The sequence below is a fragment of the Actinia tenebrosa genome, unplaced genomic scaffold, assembly GCF_029948245.1.
Source record: "Actinia tenebrosa isolate PJP-AT-01 unplaced genomic scaffold, QUT_ActTen_1.0 PGA_scaffold9__36_contigs__length_13948895, whole genome shotgun sequence".
Lineage (NCBI taxonomy): Eukaryota > Metazoa > Cnidaria > Anthozoa > Actiniaria > Actiniidae > Actinia > Actinia tenebrosa.
In genome coordinates this window covers 388,697-415,317 of record NW_028292586.1, presented here as the reverse complement: position 1 = coordinate 415,317, position 26,621 = coordinate 388,697, and the positions used below count along the sequence as shown (strand labels likewise).

At 37.9% G+C, this 26,621-nt stretch overlaps 3 protein-coding genes across 5 annotated transcripts; 2 read left to right on the top strand and 1 right to left on the bottom strand.

The window, feature by feature from the left end:
- The first annotated feature begins 263 nt into the window (after nucleotides 1-263).
- On the top strand, nucleotides 264-6,234 carry LOC116296393 (neuroglobin). Of its 3 annotated transcripts, none has more exons than XM_031704408.2 (4): nucleotides 264-386; nucleotides 1,681-1,862; nucleotides 4,476-4,701; nucleotides 5,340-6,234. In XM_031704408.2, the coding sequence occupies exons 2-4, from the start codon at nucleotides 1,714-1,716 to the stop codon at nucleotides 5,481-5,483; spliced, it is 519 nt and encodes a 172-aa protein (XP_031560268.1). In that variant the 5' UTR covers nucleotides 264-386; nucleotides 1,681-1,713; the 3' UTR covers nucleotides 5,484-6,234. The 3 variants fall into 3 exon arrangements, with proteins under 3 accessions (XP_031560268.1, XP_031560269.1, XP_031560271.1); XM_031704409.2 differs by having other exon boundaries at nucleotides 300-386; nucleotides 1,704-1,862; XM_031704411.2 differs by lacking the exon at nucleotides 264-386 and adding an exon at nucleotides 1,454-1,554 and having other exon boundaries at nucleotides 1,704-1,862.
- Nucleotides 6,235-6,854: 620 nt separating this feature from the next.
- Nucleotides 6,855-18,554, top strand: LOC116296392 (serine palmitoyltransferase 2). The gene is made up of 11 exons (XM_031704406.2): nucleotides 6,855-7,178; nucleotides 8,591-8,745; nucleotides 9,342-9,487; nucleotides 10,762-10,980; nucleotides 13,527-13,632; nucleotides 13,929-14,148; nucleotides 14,969-15,095; nucleotides 15,239-15,275; nucleotides 15,697-15,795; nucleotides 16,286-16,415; nucleotides 16,844-18,554. Exons 1-11 carry the CDS (start codon nucleotides 6,891-6,893, stop codon nucleotides 16,913-16,915), a joined length of 1,599 nt encoding a protein of 532 aa, XP_031560266.1. The 5' UTR covers nucleotides 6,855-6,890; the 3' UTR covers nucleotides 16,916-18,554.
- Nucleotides 16,800-26,172, bottom strand: LOC148904426 (L-asparaginase-like). Its single transcript, XM_089025093.1, has 12 exons — nucleotides 25,495-26,172; nucleotides 24,631-24,775; nucleotides 23,793-24,036; nucleotides 23,228-23,311; nucleotides 22,753-22,879; nucleotides 22,476-22,588; nucleotides 22,160-22,345; nucleotides 21,483-21,593; nucleotides 20,771-20,896; nucleotides 20,087-20,182; nucleotides 19,491-19,844; nucleotides 16,800-18,990 (listed from the first exon to the last, which is right to left on the bottom strand). Exons 1-12 carry the CDS (start codon nucleotides 25,892-25,894, stop codon nucleotides 18,814-18,816), a joined length of 2,163 nt encoding a protein of 720 aa, XP_088881219.1. The 5' UTR covers nucleotides 25,895-26,172; the 3' UTR covers nucleotides 16,800-18,813.
- Nucleotides 26,173-26,621: the final 449 nt, after the last annotated feature.

The following is a 26,621-nucleotide window of genomic DNA, read 5'->3' as shown; positions in this document are numbered from 1 at the left end:
TTAAAAGATGACAACTTGTTTTATTTTTCGCCCTGTTACGACAAACTTTGATTTATAACAATATTTAATTAAAACGAAACTGTCCTCAGTTTCATTACTATAATCTTGGTATTCAAATTCGGACGAGGTTATGCATTGAAACAAAAATTAATGTCTTTATTGACAACCGTTGTATTCATCCTGACAAGTAACAATTCAAGAATTGCTTATAGGTTTGGAGAACCGTCGTCGTAATCTCACCGTTTCCAAGGCTTCAAAAGTTTGTTTATAGTAAATAATGAATTAAATCTGATAATTTTTAAGGCAACAAGCGTCGTATCAAAACTATTGCCGAATAGACTAGAACTTCATTCGGAAAACACGAACGTGGAAACTTTTGGACGAAGGTGAGTGTTTGGTTATAAGGATCTTTTTTTGTTGATATGGTCTTGGAAGAGTTTGTTTAAAGCTTATTGTCATTTGTAATTCTTTGGTTGATAAACAACTACATGCACATCGAGTGTTGGTTGTACAAACAAGAAAAAAAGTTGTCGCAATCATTTAAAACTTGGCATATTTCTATCAAAATTTTAACAGAAGGACTTTGCTCTGGTTTGCAAAGCCGTCTTTGAGTTGAAGTTGGGTGCAGGTGGGCCTTTACAGCAAGGCATGCGCGCGATGCACTTTGTTTCTTGAAAAACCTGAGCTTACAAGGGAACGATGGGGTTATAATTAACTAGCAGAATTCATTTGCATGCAATACAAGTTGTGTTTTAACTACGAGGCCAAATTACGTTAAAATAATAGAAAATGTGGGGGGAAACGAGACTTGATCGAAAAAAGTTCAAACTCTTTATCTTCGTGTCCTGCTTATCAGTAGGGATGCTGGCTCAATACACGACCGTAACAACTTCGTCCAATGAGCCTGCGTTTCTCCTGGTCAGTAAAGAAACTGATCAGAATGAACGGAAGAACAGTGCATTCTGGATGCTAATGCGCATGCGCTAGTTCTTGCGCTATTTTTCTTTTTTTTTTTTTGTTTGTTTTGTTTTGTTTATTATATTGGAAGGGGGGTTGCACTGGTTTTGGTTTCTTTTACGTAAGGGATGTATCCTTACATACGTTTAGGGAGCATTTATTTATTTAGGAAGCGGGGGAGGGGGAGGTAGGCCGGAGGAATCCCTATAAACAGTAATGTAAAATCTTTAGCCCCCCTCTCTTCTGTCTGCATAAAAAAATGACCCCCCCTGAAATTTGTTGAATTCTTACCCCTCCCCTTTCTTTAAGTATGAAATATTTGATGACCTCCCCTTTTTGACTGAGTATAAATTTAATGGCTCTCCTTTGGATTCATACGGCCCACCACCCCTCCTAAAATAAGAAAGCTCCCTTACTAGTATGCGTATTGCACTTACGCGCGTTTTTTGACCTTACATGAGATAAGTGCTTATTACAGGCGTGAACTATCAAATAACACAACTGCTCGACTGCTGATGGATTTGTCACTATAATATTGCTTATATCGGACAATTCTACAACTCGTAAACAGCGCAATCACTTTTAACGTGTTTTTCTGTAAGCACTCAACTTATCTTGCAATCTATCAGTGCTCTTCAACATTTATTGACCAAACGGTGAAGAACACTGCAGCGGCCAAACCAACTTGCTTCCTATGCTTACCCTAAATCTTTATGATCATAGTTTTCTTGCTCTGTTCATCGAAGGAAGAAAAATATGGGATGTGGTGGAAGCAAGAGCGTAAAAACAAAGAATTCTACTACTAATTCTGGATCACTCGAGAAGCGACAGATTGATTTGGTGAGAGAGTCATGGGAGCTTGTCAAGCCTGACATCAGTAACCATGGTATGACGTTTTACACAAGGTAAGGAAGTTAGTAGAATACCTTGTTCCTGAATCAGAAAAACTAGAGCATGACTTAGTAACGAGCGGGAACAGTTCAGGAATACTCACCTTTCCACAAGAAGCTCGCACAATAGTGTTCTCAGTTTTTTTCCTGCCATAAAAACGAATCACATGCCGAATAAATATTGAACGCAATTCAACGAATGCCAGTGTTAGTACCGGTCCCAGCAATAGCGTTTTTTAATTCTAACTAAATCAGACTCTTTTTATTTAGCATTAAGTTTTAGCTCGATTTGACTCGACAACGAATTGAACTCGGCCAGCCTTGCAAATATTTCTGTCTCGTTGCTTACGACCTATTTACTGCGTTTTGCGGTATTACAATAAAATGCAAGCTGCAAAATTTACTCTTTTTAACGATGACATCTTAAATCTTTCTTGCAAACTTATCAGTTTTAAGCGTGTTGTAGAACCAATAATAATAATAATAATAACAATAATAATTTTATTTATATAGTGCACATATCCTGTGCTCATGACGTTTTACAATCTTAAAAATAAAGATAACTATTTACAAATCATATATACCTATATATATATAAATGATACCAGAAAACTGGTAATAATAGCTTCTGTTTACATCGCGTAGTCCTTGTTCTTGAATCTAACTTACAAAAACAGTCAAGACTTAGCCCAGGTTCGTGAGAATAATTTCGAATTAAAGATTTGACCTACTTCTTTTCTACAGTCTTGCCAAAGCAAAACTTTCTCAGAGCTTCGTATCTCTGCAATTTAGTTTATTTTTTGCTAGAGTGCTCACACAAAATCCGTGAAACAAATACTAATTTTTAGCACTAAATAGTGATAATTAAACATTAGAAAACAAAGGATTCTGTATGAAATAGTACTAATTAGTACTATTTAATGTTCACGGTTTTAGTGAGTGCACTCTAAACAGAAACTGTTGCTTTATATTATAAGTTCACTGGGCAATTATTTCTTCTAAAGCTGCCGTATTACAAAATTTTCTGAAACGAATTTTCTAGAACGCTTGTATACTCGTTTTCTATTCTCAATGAGGTCAAGACCATTGAATTCAAAGTAGAACTGGATACCTTCACTACAGTAGGTGGACCTCACTAAGACGTAAAACAGAGATAATCTTTGACTTAACGTCTTGATTTCAGGTTAAGAATGTCATAAGATAACCCTCAGCAATCATTTAAGTGTGTTTTAAGTAGCTACATAGAACTAAACAAGTTCAAACAAAAATCAAGGACTAGGCGGGAGGGCATTGCTAGTCTTGCTACGAGGATGAGTGAAGGGCTCAGTTTGGGCCAAAGTAGCTATGACTTTCCAAAACAAGTGATGATAGAAACTGTTTGCGCATATTAAAAAGATATTAAAACGGAAGGAAAGGTTGTTTTTCATCAATAGATTATTCTTTTGATGAGAGATGAGTCGTTAAGCCGTGTGGAATTTTTCTTGGAAGTCATAATTATAAGAACATGCGTAATAGGTAAATTACGAGCCTTGTATGAAACGACTGAAGAAGAGGGCCAATGGGCCTTTCACAACTTCAAGTCGCGTAAAGAATGAGCCAGCTCAACTAAAAAACCGTGGACAGCTGTGCTGAGCTGAGCTGGCTCATTTTTTACGCGGCTTGAAGTTGTGAAAGGCCCATTGGCCCCCTCTTCTTCAGTCGTTTCATACAAGGCTCGTAATTTACCTATTGCGCATGTTCTTATATTCTTTGATGGCAGACTAGTAAGTAACTGATATGCTTCAGTTGTTATAGCTGCGCATGCGCAACCGATAAAATGCAGTACCAATCTCGTTCTTGATTTTGTTAGAGGAGCTGTTGGTACGAGATTGATGCGGTTCAAAAATATTGTAGGTGAAAACTAAATAAAACTTGCCAGTTATATCTTAGAGCTGTAGGCCAACGAGCTACTTCACGGCTATATTCCTCTCCCACATTGAAAGGAGTAACAATGCGTGTAAAGTCATCACCTAAATCAAGACACAAACTGGGTATGCTGGGCGCGGGCTCATTACCCCGGCGTGTCTCTGGCGTCCATGTAGGACCCCCCCTTGCTAAAGACCACCATGCTGTCCCTTTTGCACATCTTGGGACACTGGTGCGAAGCTAAAACAAAAAGGGGTTAATCATCTATGGTCTAGGGGCCGACTAACCTCTCCCTTAGGTTTCGGCCGAGCTTCCTGATCAGTCTGTAAATCCAGGGATAGCGGTGTCGGGGCCGAAATCTCCGGCATAGCCGTAAATGCTTCGCGCTGCCATACTACGCTTCAGCACTGCGTCTGAAGGTGTGGTCCTATATTTATCAATTTAAAAAAATAACGTTATTAGATTCTGTGTTCCCTTTGGTAAGCTGATTATGGTAAATTATGTCTATGACCCCTAACTCAATGTTTTCAGCATTGATTCTACATGAAGTAAAAAGTTGAATAGTAAAAAAAAATTATATGATTTGAGTGATGCATCTTGGGGATATCAAGGTTTATTCTTCCTGGGCTAATTATTTAACTTTTATCTTCATGTAGAATCAATGCTGAAAACATTGAATTAGGGGTCATAGCCACTTTAATATAATGACGTATTTTGTTTCAGGCTATTTACCGAGCATCCCGAAATGCAGCAGTTATTCTCCTTCAAAGATGTCGAAGGAATCGACAAACTGAAAGATGACGAACGCTTCCAGAACCAGGCCAGGCGCGTCATGGAGATGGTGGGGAGCGCCGTGGAGGGACTGGATGACATTCCTGCTCTCGCTGTCGTTCTGAAGACTCTGGGCTCTACACACGTCAAGTATAATGTCAAGGAAGAACATTATGGGGTAAGATGATTATAATAATTGTTTTAGTATAAATACACAGGTAATCCTTTCAAAAAAGAGGGGAAAAAAAAGAAGATAAAAGACATTTTTCCGGTAACAGCAACAAAGCGGCTGGCCGCCATTTTGGATTATCGCTGGAGGTGATTATCGTGTGATAGTGTGAGTTTCTCGATCAATCGGCTCGCGAGATTTTCAGTAATCACCTGTGTATTTTTACTAAATGTCAGTATGCACCAAATGGTCACGTGATCAATTCTGCCTTATGAGCAACCTATTGGCTAATCAAAGTCCGGGGAACGGCTAATTCCTAATAAATAGGCCATTTGCGGGAAATAATAAATGACCGTTACTGGATAACAAAACAAAAAGGACTTCATTTATTTAAATAGCTTTTGCTGGATTAGTAATGTCATATCTAAAACCTTTTTTCAAGATACTTTTTCCCCTCATAAGATACTTTCGATTTCAAGACACGAAGCTTTTAAAGTTTGCTTGCTATCCAGCAGAGCCTGCCCAAAGAGACCTTTGGCTGAATTGATTCGTTAGCAAAGTGATATATCAGCATGTTGACTGTTTGTTGCAAATGGCCTATTACATATTTGACGCTAACCTAGTTTACGCGTTTGTATCATTTCCAGCCCGTCGGTGAAGCACTGATCTTTGCCTTAGAAAAAGGCCTGGGAGACAAGTTTACATCAGAGACCAGAGAGGCTTGGCTTGCTGTTTATGGGATAGTCGCTGACAATATGAAAGCGGGCGCACGAGAGGCACCTCCGGCATAAAAAGGCAAACAGTGATGCGCATGCGCCATACAAACAAACATTTATAATCGAATCTGACTCCTGAGATTTCTGTAAATAAAAACAGTGTTGATGTATATAGCAGATTTTAGAAATAGATAATACGTAATGCATTAGCTTTTACTAATAGAGTGTTAACTACTATCAGTGTTAACTCAGGAAATTTGCAGTACAGATTGGATGATGTCGGCCCTATTGACTTCGAAAAGATTTTATGTGTTAACTGAAGTCTGTGTTCGACATTTATCTATCACTTGTGTTTGTGTCAGGGTTTTTTTTTTGTGTCAGGGGAATTGATGTAACCAAAAATGACGTCATGATTTAGAAAATCAAACGTCATCCGCCAGTCTACAGAGGACGAAGAGCCTTCTAGGTCAGGCGGACCCATCCCAAGTGTGATTCTTTTCTCATACTATTCTCACTGAATAAATTATCACGAAGCAGTATAAATTAAGTCAACACACATGACTCATTGCATAACGTCGTTTGGACCTTCGAAGTACGAATTTTTCCCCACCCACCCACCCCTAAGCCTGGTGGCGGTGGTGTTCTCGTTTTCCCTATTTCTCGCTGTTTGCCTCATCATCGTCGCGGATCTCACCCCATAACTTAGTCATACTGCGACGTGATAATGGCTTCAGTGAGGATATATTACTATCAACTTTATGTACATAGCTTTGTCATAAGATGTTATTCATAAATATGCTCAATTAAAATCGAGATGAATTCAGTCGCTATTCTTGATAATGAAATAGTTTTGTGATATATTTTACGTTATATGTTGCAAAAAATATATAAATATTGAGTTTATGAGAGATGAGGTGGTAAGCCGTGTGGGATGGGCTGATCTCTCATGTACTAATTTTTGGTGGGAATCTAAGAACTCACTAGATATACTGTGATGACGAGGCCCAATACAGGCTGAAACAGCTGTCCACGGTTTCTAGTTGAGCTGGCTCATTTTTAACACGACTTGAAGTTGTGAAAGGCTCATTGGTCCTCTTCTTCAGTCTTTTTATACAAGATGTGGTCTCTCATTTTCTTGTTGTCTTGGATTTTTGCATTTATTTCCTTTTCCATTTTTTTCTTTTTTAGCTTTATTTACCGCTTCAACAATCCATCCTGCCTCCCTCAGGATTTCGGCGAGTGAGAGTTGGAGGTTCACTTTATATAAATTGTTAACTTGAGGAACATTTTATGTAAATTAGACGTTACTAGTATTTATCCATCCATTTTCTTAAGCATTTGCACGTTGTACTTAATCTCTCTCTTTTTCTGTTCCTTTTCCCCTCCATCAATCTTCTCCGTGACGTTCCAGTGTGACAGAGTGTCACAGTAGACTGAGCACTAGCGATCGCCCCACCCCACGTGACCAATACTACCTTCAAGATGGGCTTCAAGATGGCATCAAGGAATAAAATACTCGAAGAAAAACCACCTGAAAAACGCCCTGTTAATGGATATCACACTAAAGAAAACGGCTATGTACCTAGAAGAAACGGTGAAGTCAAGAAAGATGCTGTCGAATTCCATGAAGAGTTTGAAGAAACTCCGCTTTTGGTGGCAGTTTTGACGTACATTGGGTACTTCGTCCTGGTCGTCTTCGGTTACCTTCGAGATTTTATGCGAAATTACGGAATAGAAAAATCCAAAACTAGCAAGGAATACGCTAATGAGGTAAGTATTTATCTTTTTATCTCATTTCTAGTCTCAATATTTCCTCAAAGTCAATTATTCTATTTTTAAAATGCGCATTTTTGTATTTTCAAATTTGACGTCTCGTTCAAACCTGTGAAGGCGTTGACCTGAAGTCCGCGTCTCTCAAACCACTAAAAACATCTAAAATTAACATCAAAGAAACCTAAATACTACGCAACAGGGTCGTAGAATTTTTCATTATAAAACTCTTTTGAGATTTTATTTATTTTTTTAGAGGAAAAGGTATTCTTTTTTGTACATATTTTTCGACATAAACACATGCTTGTTGTGTGTGTTTATCATTGTTTCGTAATGTTGTCACGAACAGTGTGACATAACGTTTAGACTTACTTACGTCCCTCAAATTTTATCTAAAGAACGATTCATAAATTAAAATAAATACAACTACTTATGGCTAATATTATAAATTTTAAAAAAATCAAAAATTTTTTTTTACATAGAATCAAAGAAATTTTTAAAAGAAATTTTGAATCAAAATGGTTGTCGTCATTCGACATTCTTACAAATTAATACAAGATTGTATCGATAATATTTACAATAACTCTAAAACAGTAGTATTTCAGTATTATTTTCGACAAAATATAACATTTGTATTTTTCTTTTTTCAATTTATGAAACATTCAGAAATAATATATTTTATTCTTTGTGTGGTCAATTAAATAACAAAAGTGCATTTATTTGCTGTATGAATAATGTTTTATTATACACACTATATGATACGATACAATGTACTTTATTTAAAGAGGGTGACGTTATCTAACTTATAGCTAATACAGTCATTTAGGGTCAATACCAGCCTCAAATAAAGACCAATTTAATGAAGGGATATGATATTGCTTCTCGTTAAGCTAGAAAATTTGTTATTATATCAATCCTAAATGTGTAATAAACAAATTATCGTGTGTTAAGAGCTTGATATTGTTTTATTCATTGTTTTTCACATTATCATTCACTTGTTTGCAGGATTTAAGGATTTATTCAATTTACGCACTATAGACATAGATTCAATCCTTCGCAATCTGATATGGAAGATGCATGAATAAAATCAATATCAAGCTCTTGACTTTACATATTTTGGAAGTCAGTGAATTGAAACAATTTCAAGGCACCCATCCATGTCATAAACAACACAGCAAATTCCAGACATTCTTTGCCTTCTCCCCTCTCCTCTCAAGACATTTTGTGCCTAATCCCAATCCCCTCCCCTCCCCTCTCCAGACATTTTTTGCTTAATTCCCCCTCCCCTCCAGACTTTTTGTGCCTAATCCCCCCTCCCCTCCCCTCCAGACTTTTCATAAAGAACCATATCGTCAGTGCAAAGCTACATGCCCTTCTCATTCTGATTTTAAATTCCTTTTTTTCTTTTTCAGGGATTTGTTCCTTTATATTCAGACTTTGAAAGCTTCTATACAAGGAATTTATACGTAAGAATAAGAGATTGCTGGAACAGGCCGATAGGAAGTGTTCCTGGTGCACAGATTGATATTGTTGACAGAGCAACTGATAATTATGGATGGACATTCAGGTAAACTAATAATCCCATCTCCAGTTTGCCTTTGGTCTTAGCCTCGATTGTGTATAACTAGGTGTTCTTTTCTTTCATCAAGGTCCATCGTATAGTAAGGAATACACCTAATTCAAAAAACGCTATCATCGCCAAAGGCGATAGGCAATAGGTTATATGTCATTCCATGATCCAAGAATAGCTGGAATGACTTGTGTTTCTTCTTCTTCTTCTCGTCAAGAGTATGGACCTTCGTGTTGAGACTGATTCAATGTTCTTTGTATTCAATGAAACCATTTCCATGTCCGAATGACCTATCACCTATCGCCTTTGGTGATGACAACGTTTTTTGAATTAGGTGTATACGTACTATGGAACAATACAAGTTGATTTAAATGCCACAGGTTTTGGTTGAAAAGCTGAATTGATTGGTTGAAAAGAACTCTAAACTGGACTATTGGAATAATCTTCTAATGATTTAACATTCCATAAAGACAACAAACAATAATGTCCAGTGTATTTTATCCAGGCAAACGACTTCCATCCATTAGCTATTGACATCATTATTTTGTTGTACATTTATTGCATTTGCTTGATGAAGACTTTTCTGTCAACAGGTTTCCTGGTACACAAACCAAGGCCTTGAATTTGGGTTCGTATAATTATTTGGGATTTGCTGAAAATGAAGGACTGTGTGCAGACTCTGCTGAAACAGCAGTTAAAGAGAATGGAATAGCTGCTTGCAGTACTAGACATGAATTTGGTAAGAAGACAGTAATGGCTCCAATGTTTCCCCATTTACACCTTTCATTATTATCATTCCCTTGGATAAACCGCCATCCGGTTAGCTCAGTTGGTAAGAGCGTCAGTCTGTTGTGTGGTAGGCTGTGATTAAAGCATCAACCAGATCAACACTCAGGGTCTTAATATAAATGAGAAGAAGGTGCTGCCTTTATAATTACATCTGCAAATGGTTAGACCCCAATGGCTCAGATGACCACTTTAAATGGCGGTCTCGTCTCTCCACACTTCATCATTACTAACTAACTTAGGAGGGATGTAAAAGAACCACTGAGGACGTAAAGAAACCCTGGCAGTGACAATCCTCAGTGCCCACGCCTCATACTAACCACCTCTCATTCAAAACTCATTGCGAAGCGCCTTTGAACATATGCATATGGAAAAGAGTGCTATTTAAATAGATATCACTATTATAATATTTTAGTGCTTATTGGAAATGAAAAGAAAAGAGATATGTGACTGAATCAAATTCCCAGAGAATCAAAAAGTTAGTTAAAGTGCCTATCACCCTTCTGACAATATTCTCAGTATTGATCCTACATGGGGTAAGATGTTGAATAACCCAAAAATATTTCAAAGTTTGAGTGAGACTTCTTGAAGTTATAAAGCTTTTTCCATGCCATATGCTAATGTTGTGACGTATGAGGAGGCATTTATAGTTGTTTGTTGTTCCTTGTAATTCGAAACACCGGCTTCTATGTGAAAACTAACTTGCAATAATTTCTATAAGAGCAATGTAGAAAACAATGACGTATTTCAAATTTAATTTATCTGTGCCAGTAATGTTTTGTATTTGAAATGATTACTCCTCATACGTCACTTCATTAGCACATGGCATGGAAAAACCTTTATAACTTCAAGAAGCCACACTCAAACTATAATTGTTTTCGGGTTATTCAATATCTTACCCAATGTAGAATCAATACTGTGAATATTGTCAGAAGGGTGATAGGCACTTTAATTTTGTTGGTGGTGTACATTTAGTGATAGTACACTTGCCTCTATGACCTCTAAGGTCTCGGGTTCAATTTCTACACTCTGCATCACATGTGAATAGAGTTTGCTAGTTCTCATTTTTGATTCAAGAGTTTTTTTCAGTCCGTGTTTTCCAGTCCTCTTTCTACAAAACAAGATAAATTCTAATTTGAACTGTGAGTTCTCCATTCCTAGACTTTGATCAGCCCAGACATTATTTCATGGTATTGATAAAACTTTTTTTGACAATGTTGGTTCTAGGTACCCTTGATATTCATGTTGAGTTAGAGAAAATGGTTGCCAGATTTGTTGGAAAAGAATCAGCAATGGTGTTTGGTATGGGTTTTGCTACCAACTCCACTAATATACCCATCCTGGTTGGTCCTGGTGACCTTATTATCAGTGATGAGTTAAATCATTCCTCACTTGTACTGGGTGCCAGACTTGCTAATGCAAAAATTAAAGTATTTAGACACAATGGTGAGTTAATAATGGTAATTATTGTTAGATACTGTATTAAATTGAATTATTAGAAGAATATTTTAATGATAATGAATGTGATGGCTATGATATTGGTGGTGGTGATGATGGTGGTGGTTGTGATGATGACTGTAGTAATGTTGATGGTGGTAATAATGGTGGTGATGATGATGGTGGCGGTTGTGATGATGACTGTAGTAATGTTGATGGTGGTAATAATGGTGGTGATGATGATGTTGGCGGTTGTGATGATGACTGTAGTAATGTTGATGGTGGTAATAATGGTGGTGATGATGATGGTGGTGGTTGTGATGATGACTGTAGTAATGTTGATGGTGGTAATAATGGTGGTGATGATGATGGTGGTGGTTGTGATGATGACTGTAGTAATGTTGATGGTGGTAATAATGGTGGTGATGATGATGGTGGTGGTTGTGATGATGACTGTAGTAATGTTGATGGTGGTAATAATGGTAGGTGATGATGATGGTGGTGGTTGTGATGATGACTGTAGTAATGTTGATGGTGGTAATAATGGTGGTGATGATGATGGTGGTGGTTGTGATGATGACTGTAGTAATGTTGATGGTGGTAATAATGGTAGTGATGATGATGTTGGTGGTTGTGATGATGACTGTAGTAATGTTGATGGTGGTAATAATGGTGGTGATGATAATGGTGTGGTGTTGTGATGATGACTGTAGTAATGTTGATGGTGGTAATAATGGTGGTGATGATGATGGTGGTGGTTGTGATGATGACTGTAGTAATGTTGATGGTGGTAATAATGGTGGTGATGATGATGGTGGTGGTTGTGATGATGACTGTAGTAATGTTGATGGTGGTAATAATGGTGGTGATGATGATGGTGGTGGTTGTGATGATGACTGTAGTAATGTTGATGGTGGTAATAATGGTAGGTAGATGATGATGTTGGTGGTTGTGATGATGACTGTAGTAATGTTGATGGTGGTAATAATGGTGGTGATGATGATGGTGGTGGTTGTGATGATGACTGTAGTAATGTTGATGGTGGTAATAATGGTAGAGATGATGATGGTGGTGGTTGTGATGATGACTGTAGTAATGTTGATGGTGGTAATAATGGTGGTGATGATAATGGTGGTGGTTGTGATGATGACTGTAGTAATGTTGATGGTGGTAATAATGGTGGTGATGATGATGGTGGTGGTTGTGATGATGACTGTAGTAATGTTGATGGTGGTAATAATGGTAGAGATGATGATGGTGGTGGTTGTGATGATGACTGTAGTAATGTTGATGGTGGTAATGGTAGAGATGATGATGGTGGTGGTTGTGAGGATGACTGTAGTAATGTTGATGGTTGTAATGGTAGAGATGATGATGTTGGTGGTGGTGATGATAATGAGGGTGGTAGAGATGATGATGATGGTGGTGCTGATAATAACGAAGATAATGGTAAAGATGATGATGGTGGTGGTATTGATGATAATGATGGTGGTAGAGATGATGATGGTGGTGGTGCTCATAATAACGAAGATAATGGTAGAGATGATGATGGTGGTGGTGCTGATAATAACAAAGATAATGGTAAAGATGATGGTGATGATATTGATGGTGGTATTGATAATAATGATGGTGGTAGAGATGATGGTGGTGGTGGTAGAGATGATGATGGTGGTGGTAGTGATGAGTGATGGTGAGTGTGATGGTGGTCGTGCTGATGTGGTCGCGCTGATGATGCTGGTGGTGTGCTGATGCTGGTAGTGATGATTGATGGTGGTGGTCGTGCTGCTTGAGCTGATGGTGGTGTGGTGCGTTGTGCTTGTGGTGGATAATGATGGGTTGTGTGGTGTGTAGTGAGATGATGGTGGGGTGGGTGGTGGTAGTGATGATATGATGGTTGGTAGAGATGATGGATGGTGGTGGTGTGTGATTGTGGTGGCGTGATGCTGGTGGTGATGTGTGGATGGTGGTCTCGCTGATGGTGTGGTGGTAGTGTGTAAGATGGTGGTATGATGTGATGGTGGTGGTGTGATGATGATGATGGTGGTATAGATGGTGTGATGGTGGTGGTAGTGATGATAATGTGGTGGTAGAGTGATGATGGTGGTGGTAGTGTGATAATGATGGTGGTGGATGATGCTGGTGGTGGTTGATGATAATGATGGTTGTAGCGATGATGGTGGTGTATTGATGGTATGTGTGGTGGTGCTGTGGTGTATGTGATCTGATGGTGGTGTATAGGTGATGGTGGTGGTATGATGATATGTGGTGTAGAGAGATGGGGTGGTAGTGATGATAATGATGGTGGTAGAGGATGTGATGGTGGTGGTAGTGATGATAATGATGGTGGTAGAGCTGTGATGGTGGTGGTAGTGATGATAATGATGGTGGTATAGATGATGATGGTGGTGGTAGTGATGATAATGATGGTGGTAGAGATGATGATGGTGGTGGTAGTGATGATAATGATGGTGGTAGAGATGATGATGATGGTGGTAGTGATGATAATGATGGTGGTGATGATGTAAATAACTGATTTCATATTTATATATCATCAGATATGAAAAGCTTAGAAAATATTTTAAGGACATCAGTAGTCCAGGGTCAACCCAGAACTCATCGCCCATGGAAAAAAATATTGATTATCGTAGAAGGTGTATACAGGTAAGAATAAATTACTTCAACTATTCATAGAGGGATAGCGATGATATTACTGCCACATGCTAAAGAACCCAGTCTAGATTTACTTCCTATCTTATTATAGATATATTGTTGTGTTTTATATTGTCGAATGAATTCATACTGCATTGCCGTTAATTTTGATTTAATTTTTGACAATATTGTCATGAAGCTACAGTCTAAATAATATTATTTCTTTTCTTTATCTTTGCTTAACCGAATTCAATAAAAGTTGAAAGTGTTGTTGACTGAAACTTCCATTGTTTTTTCATGTTAACCAGTATGGAAGGATCCCTTGTGCGACTGCCAGAGATAGTAGAACTGAAGAAGAAATACAAAGCATATCTATACCTGGATGAGGCTCATAGCATAGGTGCTATAGGACCCACGGGAAGAGGAGTGGCAGAACATTTTGGTGTGAACACTGCCGATATTGATATCATGATGGGTACTTTTACCAAGAGTTTTGGAGCTGCTGGAGGTTATATAGCTGCTTCAAAGGTGAATACTCCTAATGTGACTATTACTGTTGATTTCTCATAGAATATGATGTATCAGAATATATACGTGCATGCTTTCTCACTGTGTTTTGGGGAGGGGATGAAACTTCATGGAATGAGGAGGGAATATATTGTGTAGTTCCAGAATATATTCATCCTTCTCTGTGGATGAGATTGGGATTTCCAAGGGGTGGGGAGGGTATATTGGTTAGTTGCAGAAAATATCAATACCTCCCCCATGGAGGGGGATTGGAATATCCAAGGGGTGGGGAGGGTCTGAGGAGGGTATATTGTGTAGTACCAGAAAACATCCATACCTCACCCATGGAGGGGGATTGGAATTTCCAAGGGGTGGGGAGGGTCTGAGGAGGGTATATTGTGTAGTAACAGAAAACATCCATACCTCCCCCATGGAGGGGGATTGAAATTTCCAAGGGATGGGGATGGTCAGAGGAGGGTATAGTGTAGTTCCAGAAAATATTCATACCTCCCCCATAGAGGGGGATAGAAGTTTCCAAGGGGTGGGGTCAGAATCAGAGAGGGGAGGGTCTGAGGAGGTGATAAAATAGTTCTGGAAAATATCCATGCCTCCCCAATGGAGGGGAACTTCAAGTGAATTTCAAGTGTTGAGGGAACCCTCTTAACAAGGATGTTTTAAGGAACCAGACCATCATGTTCAAGGAATCAATATTCCTAATAACCAGGAAGTGTTGTTTCATTCCCCTCAACCCTCTTAACAAGGATGTTTTAAGGAACCAGACAATCATGTTCAAGGAATCAATATTCCTAATAACCAGGAAGTGTTGTTTCATTCCCCTCAGGACATTGTAAGTCACATCAGAGCATGTTCGCACAGTGCTGCTTATGCTTGCTCCATGTCACCTCCTGTTGTTCAACAAATCTACACCAGTATGAAAATCATTCTCGGTGAAGATGGTACTAATAAAGGTCAGTATTTCTGTACATTAAAACAAGGCTTTGAACTACAGTGCCAGTTGGCAAATATTTCTAGATATTTATCACTAAAGTAATGATATCATTGGCCGTAGATATTCTCATAAAGGCTGACATTTGTTTTTTTTTGGTTTTAGGAATGCAAAGAATTAAAACATTGGCAGATAACACAAAGTAAGTCTATATAACACTATGTGAGACTGATGATGATAAACATGAAATGATATAGCCAGTCTTATTTCAGTCTTGTTAACAGCATTAGTCTTCCAAATTTCTCCCAGAAATATAAATATGGTGTACGAAACAATATATACAGTATATAAATAATGTGTAGTTCCAAAAATTATCTGTACAACCCTTTACGGAGGAATTCTTTTAAGACACCTCCCCACCCCCAGAAATTCCAATTTCCTTCCATACAAATTATGTAATTTTGTGCTTTCTCTGACCCCCAACCATTCCCCCCCACTCCCACTCTTTGGAAATTCCAAATTCCTCTGTGGAGTGGCTATAGATAATTACTGGAACTACACAATATATATATATAATGTATGAATGGCCACATGACTAGTCTAACAGAATATCTTGATTCTAGGTACTTCAGATGCCGTTTAAAGGAGATGGGTTTCATCATATATGGTCATGATGCTTCTCCAGTAGTGCCGCTATTACTATACATGCCTGCTAAAATAGCGTAAGCCTTGTTTGTATTCAAGTATTATGATGATGATGATGGTTGATTGATGATGGTAATGTTTGTGATACAATGTGATTAAGGGAAGCATGCGTGGCGTAGTAGAGAGAGCACTCGCCTCTTACCAATGTGACCCAGGTTCAAGCCCTGCTGAGGTCGGTTTTGTATGTGAGTAAAGTTGTTTGTTGGTTCTCTCCTGTGCTTTGAGGGTTCCCCGGCTTTCCTCCCTCTGTAAAAAGTAACTTCTAAATTCCCATTGGAATGACAGTGGATGAAAAGCCATTCTGTGGAAATGCCACTACCAAATCCTATTTATTTATTTTATTATGGCAATGTTGAGATGTTTAATGATAGTTTACCAACTATCCCTCAGATCAGAACTCTATGGAATGGATTGAACTTTAAGAATCAAATAAATGAAATGCTGCACAAAGTACCGTTCTTCAGCCTTGGTAGAGACTAATTGTCTTGTGATTTAATCATTCAACAGTGCATTTGGTCGTGAGATGTTAAAAAGAAATATAGGAGTGGTAGTCGTTGGTTTTCCCGCCACGCCTATCATAGAATCCAGAGCAAGGTTCTGTTTGTCTGCAGCGCACACAAGAGAGATGTTGGATAAGGTTAGATATTACAATTATCACAGCCATTTTCACCCCTGAATATTGGAATATTTCTCAATCTTCTCACCACTTGTACATCTACGTGTGTGGAGGTCCTGCAAAGGTGATGCCCATTACTGCAAGACCACCATATGTGAATGGAATAACCTTGTAGATTCTCTCTCTTCCTTACAGGGTGTTATTCTGGATTTTCCATTGTTTTTCTTCCTCTACAAAAATCAATTTCCAAATCGCAATTTGATCATAGGGAGGGCAACAGTTTTGTGAGCAATCGGTTATAAATTTATTGCTGTTGTAAAACTTACGAATATTATTTAGTTTATGAATTCTTAACCATCATCTATATGGACACAGACAATGCTGATATCAAAGCGAGCCCAATGCTTCCCTTCATTTAATTTTTAATGACTTATTTATGATTATTATAGGCATTGGAAGCAATTGATGAAGTTGGTGATATCCTACAACTTAAATACTCCCGAAAGCTGAAATCAAAATGAAATAATACATTATCATTCATCAATGGCACAAAACAAAGACCAGGTACAGAGGCCATAATATCCTCTATGAAATCAAATGAATCTAGTGTTTTGCCTTTTCAGATCATGTGTCATTCCCTTGAGTATTACTTTGTTTGTCAGTAACAGGATTTCATACTCAAAGGAATGGCATGCCTGAACATTATCCTCTAGAGGATTGGGTTTATGATCTCTCTTCTCTTATGGTATAATGGGATTCAGGTCATTGTAATTCATTGCACTAGTTGTACATTACAATAATTATTTAAACACATTTTACCTAGTTGTACATTTCAAATAAAATCACTTAATACGGTAGAAATTATTCCCAATTTCCATTTCGCTCCTTTGAATTTTTTTCACATTTTATTATTTTTGTCAAAATGTAAAATAGAGTGAAGTCATCGAACCTGTTATTACACTAAGGCCTAGGGCAAACGTCGAACTTTCCATGCACCGAATTCATTAAAAACAATGGATATCAGGTGATAATGAGGCAGCATTCTTTGATGCAATTAAGTTCAGTGCATCTTCGACGTTTGCCCTAGGCCTAATACCCATTGGTAGACTCTAATTCCATTTTTTCCCTTTGTCTACTAGTATTTCTTATTTCACCAGTTAAATGTCTTCTTTCTAATGCTCTGTGATCATTTGTATCAAGTAATAGAATAATGCTTTGTGATAATCTTTGTCAAGATGTAGAATATTGCTCTGATAATTTGTGTCAAGGTGTAGAATAACTCTCTGTGATAATAGAGCATCCATCTAGAATTAACACAAGGCGATGTGCTCAATTCCCATCGGAGAATTTTTTAACTGGTTCCCGTACTTTCAGTGACATGCTGAATAAATCTCCCATTTCATGATAATAATTGGCAGTTTCGCTGTAAAATAACCATGAAGTTTTCCTCTTTTAACTTTGTATCCCAGGTTTGAGTGCAAATTAAAAATGATAATTTAATAATTTTCAGCATCAGAATTAAATCAAGCTTTTTTTGCCACTAATAAAATACAGAATTATAGTACAAACACTATAAGTGTGCAACATAAATACCACTAAATACTGCTAAATTATGCTAATCCTATTGTTTAATTAGCACTATTTGCTACTAAATAGTGCAAAGTGTTGCACACTTTTAGTGTTTGTACTCTACAACTTAATGGTTAATGACTGTTTATCTAAATAAAATAATTTTATGAACAATACTATTAACAATACTATACATTTTTTTGATTTTTCAAACTTCCACCTATTTTTTTAATATATAATTAAATTAGTTATAAAGATAAAACATGGTTATTGAATAGTGTGTTGTAATCAATGATTGATACTAGAACAGTATTATACACCTATTTCAAAAAATGTTATCATTGCTGAAAACTATAGGCGAAAAAGAACATTGAATCAGTCTCAACACAAAGGTCCATGTTTTTGACGAGAATAAGAAGCAGAAACACAGGTCATTCCAGCTGTTCTTGGATCTTCGAATAACTTATTTCCTTTTGCTTTTTGTTTATCAGCTTTGTCGATGACCACGTTTTATATTGAAAAAGGTGTATGTAAAAAGTACTAGTATGTTTCCATTCTATAAGAAAATAAAATTGTAGTGTGATTTTATCATTACGAGTCAAACAATTTTATCATTTGATAGAAATAGTTTAAGGGCATTTTTGGAGGGCATTCTCAGACTGTTTCTGAGTTTGACAAATATGATGCATTCTGGTCTAGCTTGGATTCAGGTAACACCATATAAGGGAAAAAGATATTTGTACCCAAGCTAGACCACAATGCACCATGTTTGCTATCTCGGAAAAGATTTGGTGCCACCTTTCCAATTTTTTCCAAGAAGGGAAGGAGTGGGGAAAGTATTTACATGAGACTACGTGTCAGTATTATGTCTGGAAGGGGAGTCACTCTTCAACAGATGGAGGATTTCTTCATTTCGCATTAATTCTGCATTATCCAAAGCTGATTGTCCATACACATCTGTTATATTCGTATCTGCTCCGCTTTCAAGTAGAAACTCAACAGCCTCAACTTTACCTCTACACACTGCCTGAAGATGAAACAAAATTGAGAAGTAAAAAAGGGGTCTGAAAAGTCCTGTAATAGACCAAGCTATTGGCATCAGTGACAATGCTCTTGCTTTTCCAGAGAAAATATTAACCCTTTTACTTTTGCATTTTTGAGGGTTTTTTCAGTATTTTTTTAGTATTCATTCTACAAATCCTTTCTAAAAAACATTTGTGTTTTGGTCAATGGGCCTTTTTTTCATTAATGAAATTGTATCTTAATTCGACTGAAACAAAAACAGTGGTAGAATCAAGATTGGACTTCTACAATGTTGCAAGCATTGAATCTCTCATCACAACATTGCTGATAATTGTATATTGCTCTCAGCAAATTTGCAGATAGCTTTTCTTAGAAAGTAACTTGCTACATGTAACATCTTTCGAAAACTCTTCACCACCAATATTGCATGCAACAGCTGCAGTAACTGGTCTTCCAAACATGCATAGTAGTACAGTTTTTTAGCTGTATGCACTGATTACCTACCACATGTAATGGAGTTCTCCCATCGTAGTCTCCAACATTAACATCCGCACCAGCTAGGAGCCAGGCCCTCAGCTTAGAGACCTTATTCCCGGCTGCCAGTGCACACAGCCCACGAGCCATATCCATAGTTGTACAACCTACATGTGCTCCACTGTCTATCAGTAACTCGATGATCTCTGCGTGTTCTTGTCTTATCGCGTCATCCACTGGTCTTTGGCCGTACTTGTCTTGAACATGAGGCGAGGCACTGCGTAGTAATAAGTATCTAACTACGTCAACATGGCCTTCAGTGCATGCAATGTGTAGAGGGGTGCGGCCATCATGGTCTGTGGCACAATTTGGACTGCTGCCAGCCTATTGAGAAACAAAGACTTGGGGTTAAAGACAACCTTGGGGGTAACTTCTTATCATTTCAAAACTAGTGTATCTTTACTTTTTTTAACGGTTGTGCATGAGAAGACACATAAATATGGACAACACAAAGAGTTTGTCTGAAATTAGAAACCATTTAGCTAAAAGGGCTATTGATGAGGGGGGGGGTGGCTGTTGTGGTGTGTGAGACTTGGGGTTAAGGGAATCAAGGTTGATTGTCTCACCTGCTTACAAAGATCTTCGATAGCACTGACATCACCAGACGCTGCAGCAGAACACATCAGCACTGGAAATAACGCTTGCTTGATATACCTGACCTCCTACAGAAATAAAAAATACAATGTTATTTAAAAAAGAAAAGCAAGAAATTTCAGATGACAGCTAAAACTTCTTATATTAAAGTGAAGGGTTTTCTGACATCTTCACTACCTCTTTTTCAATATCCCTGAGTCTTCTCTGGATATTCAAACAGTGCAAATATTATTTGAATAGCCAACTTTTGATATTCTGGTTGAGTGATCAAGCACAAAACAATCCGAGTCAAGGCTCCAGGGAAACAAACTAATAATAATATTATGATTATAGAGCCCTTGCATGTGAGGTCAAAGCAGCTCATCTGGGGGACAAAACAAAAGAATTCCAATCTCCTGAGATTCAAGTGGAACCTATTGTTTTGTCCCCCAGATCGAGTTGCATTCCAAAGAGCTGCAAGGGGTCTCTTATTGTTTCCTCAGAGCCTTGACTCCGGATTGTTTTGTTACTTGATCACTCAACCAGAATATTGAAAGTTGGCTATTCTTTGCAGCCACTATTAGTGTGGGTCAATAATCTGAGGTCTCAGGAGGGACTCAATGGTTTGAGAACATGGCAAAACTGACCACCGTTGGTCAGTTGTGCAGAATTCTTACCTCACAAGATGCGACTTTTAGATTAGACGCCACAAGTCCAATGAGTTCATTATCTCTTAAGGAAAACTGTTCTTTATCTTGGTTTCTGTACTCAGTCAGTTCACCTCGAAGGTTCGTTCTCATTAACTACCAGTAGGAAAATAATTCATAAGATCATAAAATTCATTCTCTTATTTTCTATTACTACTTTCATTCCCGATAAAGAATTAGTGACCAAAACTGTTGATGACATTCATACTCATTTGCAATCCCAGGGGGGGTACTCTGCCAGAATTTGGGTAGGGGTGTTCCACTGGGATTCTGAAAGGGGTACCCTGTTTATGGCAAAAAAACCCTAATTTGTAGACCCTGTTCATGACAAAAGATATAATTAATTGCACTGAGTTCCCGTTTCAAGTATGTCATCTTGCGTATCGTTTTTTTACAACCCTAATGACCAGTTTCAGTCAATACGAAAGTAGAAACCCTGAATATGACAGAAAACTCGGGGAAGAACTTTGAACTCGAGTGAAATTGCATACCCTGTTTATGAGAAGAAGCTCCAAAAACCATACCCTGTTCAGCGGATCATCCCCGTATAGTCCATATAATTATGGGAGTACCCCCCCCCCCCCCTCCCGGGTCTGTAATATCAGAGCATAATTCATATGACAGTGAGAAACTGTGCTGGTGCCGGGCCCAAGCAGGGATTGAAATAGACATTTTAAAATACCTGTTTTTTCTCCTCTATTGAGATGTCGAGTCCAAGTACATAGGAGAGTTTCGTAAGAGCTGCCTCGACTGTCATGTCAGCACCAGGAATCACCCCTGTATCAAGAAGAGCCTTGAGGATACAAAAACAATTCACCATCAGACTGTATTCACAAGAAAAAAAATAACCAAATACATGCAGCCACATTGTTAACCACTTTACTTCGTAGTTGTTTGTCAAAATAGGTCACTTTTCCTTGGGCGTAATGTTTTTCCATTACAGACCAATGCCTCATTCCCTAGAGTATTATTTCTTTGTTTAACATTTGCGCTTGGTTGCACACAAGAAGGCACATGAATAGGGATACAACTCTAACAAAGAATTTTATTCTCAAGAGAATGACACGTGGGCTGAAATGAGAAATATTAGGCCCAAGGTAAAAGGTCTAACCTAGATGGCAACTAAGAAACCATGGCATAGGCATGTTACATTCGGCCTACAGTATCGGCATTATTCTATGGTGCCATGGGCTGCACCTTTGTCTTTGATCGGCACTATATATAGGTGAGTTGGGTTTTCTTCATGTGGGTAATTTATTTTAATATATTCTTCATTTATGGCATTTTTTGTTCCCCGTGTTTAAGGTTTGGTGGGTATTGGGACTGAGAGGGGAGGGGATGTGGAGTGTCATTACTCACCTTCCCGGTAGTATACGAATCAACCACACTACCATACAGACATTGAGTACAGTTAATAAAGATTACACCACGTGATGATGCAGTTCTTAATTCATCCATCAGGTCCTGCCTCGAATCTGGTCCATTACCACTGCCGTAGGTCTCTAGGACAACACCTTGTATAGGAGGCTGAAGAAAGGTCCGCACCTGTTGAGCAATAAAATGGACATGCTGTTGAGCCATCTCTCGTAAATTACCATCTTTAGGTAACATGACAAGCTCCTCCATGCAACCACGTCTCACGACCTAGCAAACAAATCTCACAAACAATACTCACAGTAGCATTGGTTATTCCAGGAAAAAGTCTTAATACTCCGACATGTTGTACAAGATTTGTCCTAACAGTGAAACGACTGCTTAGGTTACACCTGAACACCTCGTCCCACTCAACTGAAATGAAATAATATTCAAATCTCAAAAAAAAAAAGCAGGCCCTTAATATAAAATCAAAGATCAAAAAAACTTCAAAATGCTCCTGGGGGGGGGGGGGGGGGGGGGGAGGGGGTAGTCAGTGATCTCCCACCCCTCCCCCAGTAAAATGTTTGTCTACTAACCTTTTAATCCTGATTGAACTGCTGCTATTGGTGGGAAATTTGGAGAGTCAAAAGCTCCAAAACTTCTGGCATCCACTTTTAGACATCTGTTGCCGCGGTAAAGCTTGCCATGAAAGTAAACAGACACCTGCAATTGTGAAGGTAGAAATATTAATAACTGCAATAATATCTCTTGTGATTTGCTACATCCTACTGTAGAGATGCACTTTCCCATAATGGTCACCAAAAACAGTTGGGACTGAACACAAGCACATGCAAGAAAGGTCATAATTTCCTCATTAGTTAACAACATAAGTCTACATGTGTGCGGTTATCTTTGTCAAGGTCTATTGCTTTTTTACGGGATACTTGATAAAAGACTAGCACTGGACGCCATGATGCATTGTGTAGAGAAATGAGGCCTTTATGACCTTGCTTCCATAGACTTTCCTTAGTCCCAACCATGTATGGCACAGTTTGGTTCAACATCACTTACTTCTGGTATAACATGATGCCCAGCAAGCATTACTGCACCAAGGATATTATCTCTGCCGTCATTAAGATGCTCATTAATTGGGCTCTAAGAATAAATGAATAAAAACAGTGAACAGAAATCATGCAATAACTAGAGAAATGAATGGAAAATTCTTTAAATCCCGGGCTGAGCAAAGTCAGGCCACAGCTAAAATAAATTGAATTTTTTCATATTAGGTTTTGAACAAAAGAAAAAAAGATGCAACAAAGACAAGAATGAAAGGTAATAAAAAGGAAAAAATCTCTATCTACAAATGCCTGTACAGTAAACATACACTTGATGTTGAATACCAAAAAGAATTTTGGACCTGCATTATTAAGAGGGGGCTATTAGGAATGCCATGTTTCGTTTTTACCCGAACCCCCCCACAATAATCTCAGACCCCCTTCAGACCCCCCCTCCCTCCCTCCCTCCCCCAGCTTTATACAGGCCCCCTTTTTTTCCTGTATAATTAATGTTGTTTACCTGCCCCCCCTTTTTGTACCAACTGAACCCCCTATAAATAATGACCACTCCCATTCCATACCAAAGATCCAGTGACGACGACAGATTTTCCAAGGTTCTCAAACATGAAGGATAAAGCAGAAGCCGTGTAGCAGAGAGTGTCTGTGCCGTGGAGAATCACAAACCCATGGTATTTGTCATAGTTTTCCTTGATTTTTAAGGCAATATGAATCCATCCATTCATGTCCATGTCTTGGGAATGTCCAACCATGTCGTCTGTCATTTCTTTGACGTCGATAAATGTACGAACACTATATTTTGAGACACTGTAAAATAAATGAAATAATTTTTCAGGCAATTAATTGCATAAGTAACATGCTAACTAGAAAATAGCAACATTACTATTAATTATCAATGATTTAATCATCAATAACACCCATCGTCAACATTATTATCATCATTAAGCACCATCAGTCAACTTCATCATTACCATTAACATCACCATCATTCTATTATCATCATCAGTATCACCACAACCACCATCGCATCATCATTCACATCCATCATAATGTATCATATATATCATCATCACATTCATGCTATCATCACAGGGATTGCAGGACAGTTTTAAAGTGGGGGACTGCAGTCCTCCCCTTCCCTATACCACACACCCAAAAATTAGACAAAATAAAAATACTAAAAAGTGGTAGGGCTCCTGTCTGTGCCATCCCTGCATCATCATCATCATCATGTATCATACATCATCATCACCATCATGTTATCATCACCATCATTACCATCATAACAGTCATCATCATCATTGTCATATATCATACAGTATATCACCATCATCATCACCATCATCACCATCATCATCATCCATCATCATCATCATCATCACCATCATCATCATGACTCACGGCATTATTATCTGGTCCTCTCTAATCTCTTCCTCTGGTAAATCATCCATCAGGTTTTCTTCAATCTTGTTGACATAATCAGCATCATGCATCATCGGCAGCTTCCTCAACTCATTTAACACTAAATTCTTCTCCACTCGGAAACCTGTTAGAATCAGTTGATTAAATTCATATCAGTATCAAAATTGAACTACTAAATTTCTTTTTCCATGTTGGTCGAATTTAACAAATGATTACTCATTATTTTCTTAAAAATTTTTAATTGCAATTTATCTTCTTTATTTCTCTCACTTTTGCAAATGATATTCAAAAATGGAAATAATATGACAATGATCTTTGCATAAATTAAGAAATTGTTCTTACGACAGGAAGAATTATCTCTTTGTATCTTTTTATAAACACCTGGAGTTAGAAAAGCAAAACTCTAATATCTATTATTTTACAATTTGTTAAAATCATTCTTTAAAAATAACAGATTGACTAAAATTACAAGAAGAGAAACACAAAGAAGCACTTAAAGCTGAGAGACGTAGACAATGAATAATAAATTGGTTGAAGAATACAATATAATTTACTCATAAAAAAGTCTTAACACCTTTTCTGGCAATTGTTAAAACTCAAGTTACATGATACAAATAATATCACGTGTTTGAATTGTATTTTCAATTTCGTAGCAGCTTGTATGTCCTTCACATTGGGACCAAGTGGTTTTTATGCCACTTTGTTAGAAATATATGGAGTTGTGATCAGAATATACTCTGTAAGTTTGAAAGTATAAATATGACTACAAGCTATCAGTAGTACTACAGTATGCTTGTCAAATCTGTAACAGATAATATAGACTGATTCACTTCCTTTTCCTACCTCCTGGAATTAACTTCCATCCCAGAGCACCTCCAGTATATAACAGAAGAACGTTCACCCTTCTGACAAGGGTTCTAGAAGTGCCCTCATCGAGGTCCCCAGAAATTGATCCCATTCTCCCACTAGACTTCAACTGAGGCTTCGCGTCCTTAGGTAGCTCCCCACTAAAAGACACATGTCGTAGAAGTTTCCTAGAAAACTGTCTTTTCAAAGGATCTTTGACACGACCACCAGCAGAAGTTGTTTTGGAGTCTGGTGTGTCCCCAGTAGGGGTAGCGTGAGGTACTTTTGTGACATCAGTCTTAAACTCACTTGCGGGTGGATTTGAAGTGTTTTCTCCGATCCCGATTTTTTCCATCTGTTTTTGTATCGCAGGATAATTGTCCTGACTTCCACTCATTGTCTTTAAATTTAAATTAAAATATCTTGCATTGAATATATTAATTATTCTCTTCCAAATTCCACGGTAAACTTCGATTTTTTGGCTCGAAAATCTATCGTAACTTCACGTCGATTTCAGAGCTGCAATTTTTTACTCGATTCGCATCATTTTAGCGCAGAACCAATGCTAGAGTCCTCTAATCCATTCATCAGTAGTAAATGATGTAAAGATGAATTATTTACGAACAAAAACGTTTCATATTTTGATCAGACGAACCATCCCTACCAGTTACCAGAATATTTAGGGTGGTGCATTCTGGGTAACCACAGGTAACCCAAGCTTCTGGGGCACACCTCAATGGGAGTCAGGTGATCGAGGTTTTATAGCCTACTGATGTGTTATTTATACATAAAGGTAAACTCTGCCACATACATGGACTTCTGTTAATGCCCCATTACTGCCAGTTTATCTGAGAGAAAATGTTAGCCAATCACAATCGAGAAAATTTGCAAAACTGATGTGTTACTTATCATGGATTTCAAAGCCACTAAATGAAAAAAATAACATTACTAATACGTGCTTCATAACATCGACACAATGTTTCTTTTTTAATACAAAATGGATGAGTGTGATGTTTTAGATTTTTCTGTTTAATTTTTGCAGGCTTCTTTAGTTTTGCAGTGACGTCATTTCTATGTCATTTTGAGATTGTCTGGTGGTGGGTGGGTGGGGCAGTACATGCAGG